This window comes from Laccaria bicolor, genomic scaffold, assembly GCF_000143565.1.
Source record: "Laccaria bicolor S238N-H82 LACBIscaffold_534 genomic scaffold, whole genome shotgun sequence".
Taxonomy (NCBI): domain Eukaryota; kingdom Fungi; phylum Basidiomycota; class Agaricomycetes; order Agaricales; family Hydnangiaceae; genus Laccaria; species Laccaria bicolor.
In genome coordinates, this window is record NW_001890351.1 from 1,915 (window position 1) to 3,581 (window position 1,667).

General features: G+C 42.4%; 1 protein-coding gene across 1 annotated transcript; it reads left to right on the plus strand.

Annotated features, from left to right (window-relative positions):
• Nucleotides 1–415: 415 nt before the first annotated feature.
• LACBIDRAFT_336286 (uncharacterized protein) lies at nucleotides 416–1,600 on the plus strand (the record flags this gene model as incomplete). Its single annotated transcript, XM_001891229.1, has 4 exons — nucleotides 416–658; nucleotides 709–1,025; nucleotides 1,253–1,341; nucleotides 1,548–1,600. The coding sequence occupies 4 exons, from the start codon at nucleotides 416–418 to the stop codon at nucleotides 1,598–1,600; spliced, it is 702 nt and encodes a 233-aa protein (XP_001891264.1).
• Between the last annotated feature and the right edge of the window lie 67 nt (nucleotides 1,601–1,667).

A 1,667-nucleotide genomic window follows, 5' to 3' on the forward strand; every position in this document is an offset into this window, starting at 1 on the left:
ATCAAGATCTGTATGTCACTGACAGCCTCATCATACATTGGTATAAAGGTAGCTTCAATATATACCACCATAACTGCGTTACCAGTTTAGTTACTTAGATGGACCGACGATAATTACAGACAGACATAATTACAGAGGAAGCTAATTAAGGTTTTGTCCTGTGATGCGATCATAACTGTTCCGCTATTTAAGCTATTTAAGGTTATTAAGGTCTGTTCTTTTCCGTTTCGTGTTCGATCTTCCGTGCCGATCAGTTATGTATATTTTTGATAGATGATATATAAAGTAATTCCCTTTCCCGAATCAGGGGTGATTGTTTGTTCATTGTATTTGGCATGAGTTGTTCTCCCTCTCTGCTCCCGACTACCATTTTCCATCTACCTCTTTGCTCCCAAATACCATTAATTATATCATTATGAGTACTCATTCTCAATCCCCTGAACCATCTGCCCCACTTTCCAGTCAAACCAAGCACCATGGGTCCGGGAGGCATTGGACCGATGAAGAAAGTGCTGTATTGGAAAAACATCGGGAGGAGTACAGAGACGCCAACGACGCTGCTCGTGCTGAGATATTTTCTCGAGTTTTGCAAGACATGCTCGACATACTCCTCAATGGAAAATCGTTCAAGAAGGAAGAAAGATCAGCTGTTAAAAAAGTAAGTACTTTTTCCAGGGGCCCTCTAATTGATTCCTGACGGACTTGTAGGATATTAAAGAGTGGTTTGCCCGGTACAGTCGTAAGAGAAGTCAGAAAATGCCGAGGATGGGAAAGTCGTGGCACGCCCGGCGTGTGTTCCAGCATGAGAACAAGGATGCCATCAATACCGAAGCGAAAAGGCTTTGTGCCGAAGCCATTGAAGAGGGACAAAAGAGGCCTAAAGGGGGAGATCCCACTCATTTTGATTTTCGGGAGCGGGTCGTGACTCAAATGATGGGAAAACTGAAGAAAAGGGAGAAAGACGTACTGCAGAGGACGGCCGAGGAGTACAACAAGAAGGGAGTTGACCCGGAACTCAAGTCCAAGTAAGTTAATTTTCATTATTACGAGTCCTCTGAGTTTACAAAGAGACTCGTTTATTACCCGGGATCTCGAGACTTTTTTCAGCGCGGTAACGCTGAAATTTGACTTTCTCCCACGAAAATGATTTCTTCCCACGGTTGAATGCCTCATCCTCTTCATCATATTTTCTAGTCAAATCTACCAAATCTTTGCTTAACATTTGCTTTTAGCACCCTTAGCATATGAATAGTGAAGCCTCTGCTCTCTCTCTCCTCAAATTGTTTGCTAGCCCTGTCCTAGAAACATCCCTCAACATTTCCAGAGTGTTATCGATCCATGGTATGCTTTGTCATCATATCTCATGGTTGTCACGTGTCATGGCTTGCGCTCATGGCTTCTGCTTGCAGCGTTCTCGCAGCACTCGCCTTGTGGCCTCATTATTGCTCTATTTGGCTGAAGGACTTAGATGAATCAATGTGATTTACTTTTTTTTTTGGCTTCCTTTTTACTTCAATGCAACTAACTATACTTCTTTACATTGATAGTATACCAATCATGCTCCGGCCTTGCCGGGGCGATTGGTATACTCTCAATGTAAAGAAGTATAATTTATCAACGAAAAAAAAGTAAATCACATTGATTCATCAAAGTCTATCTGCCTTTGT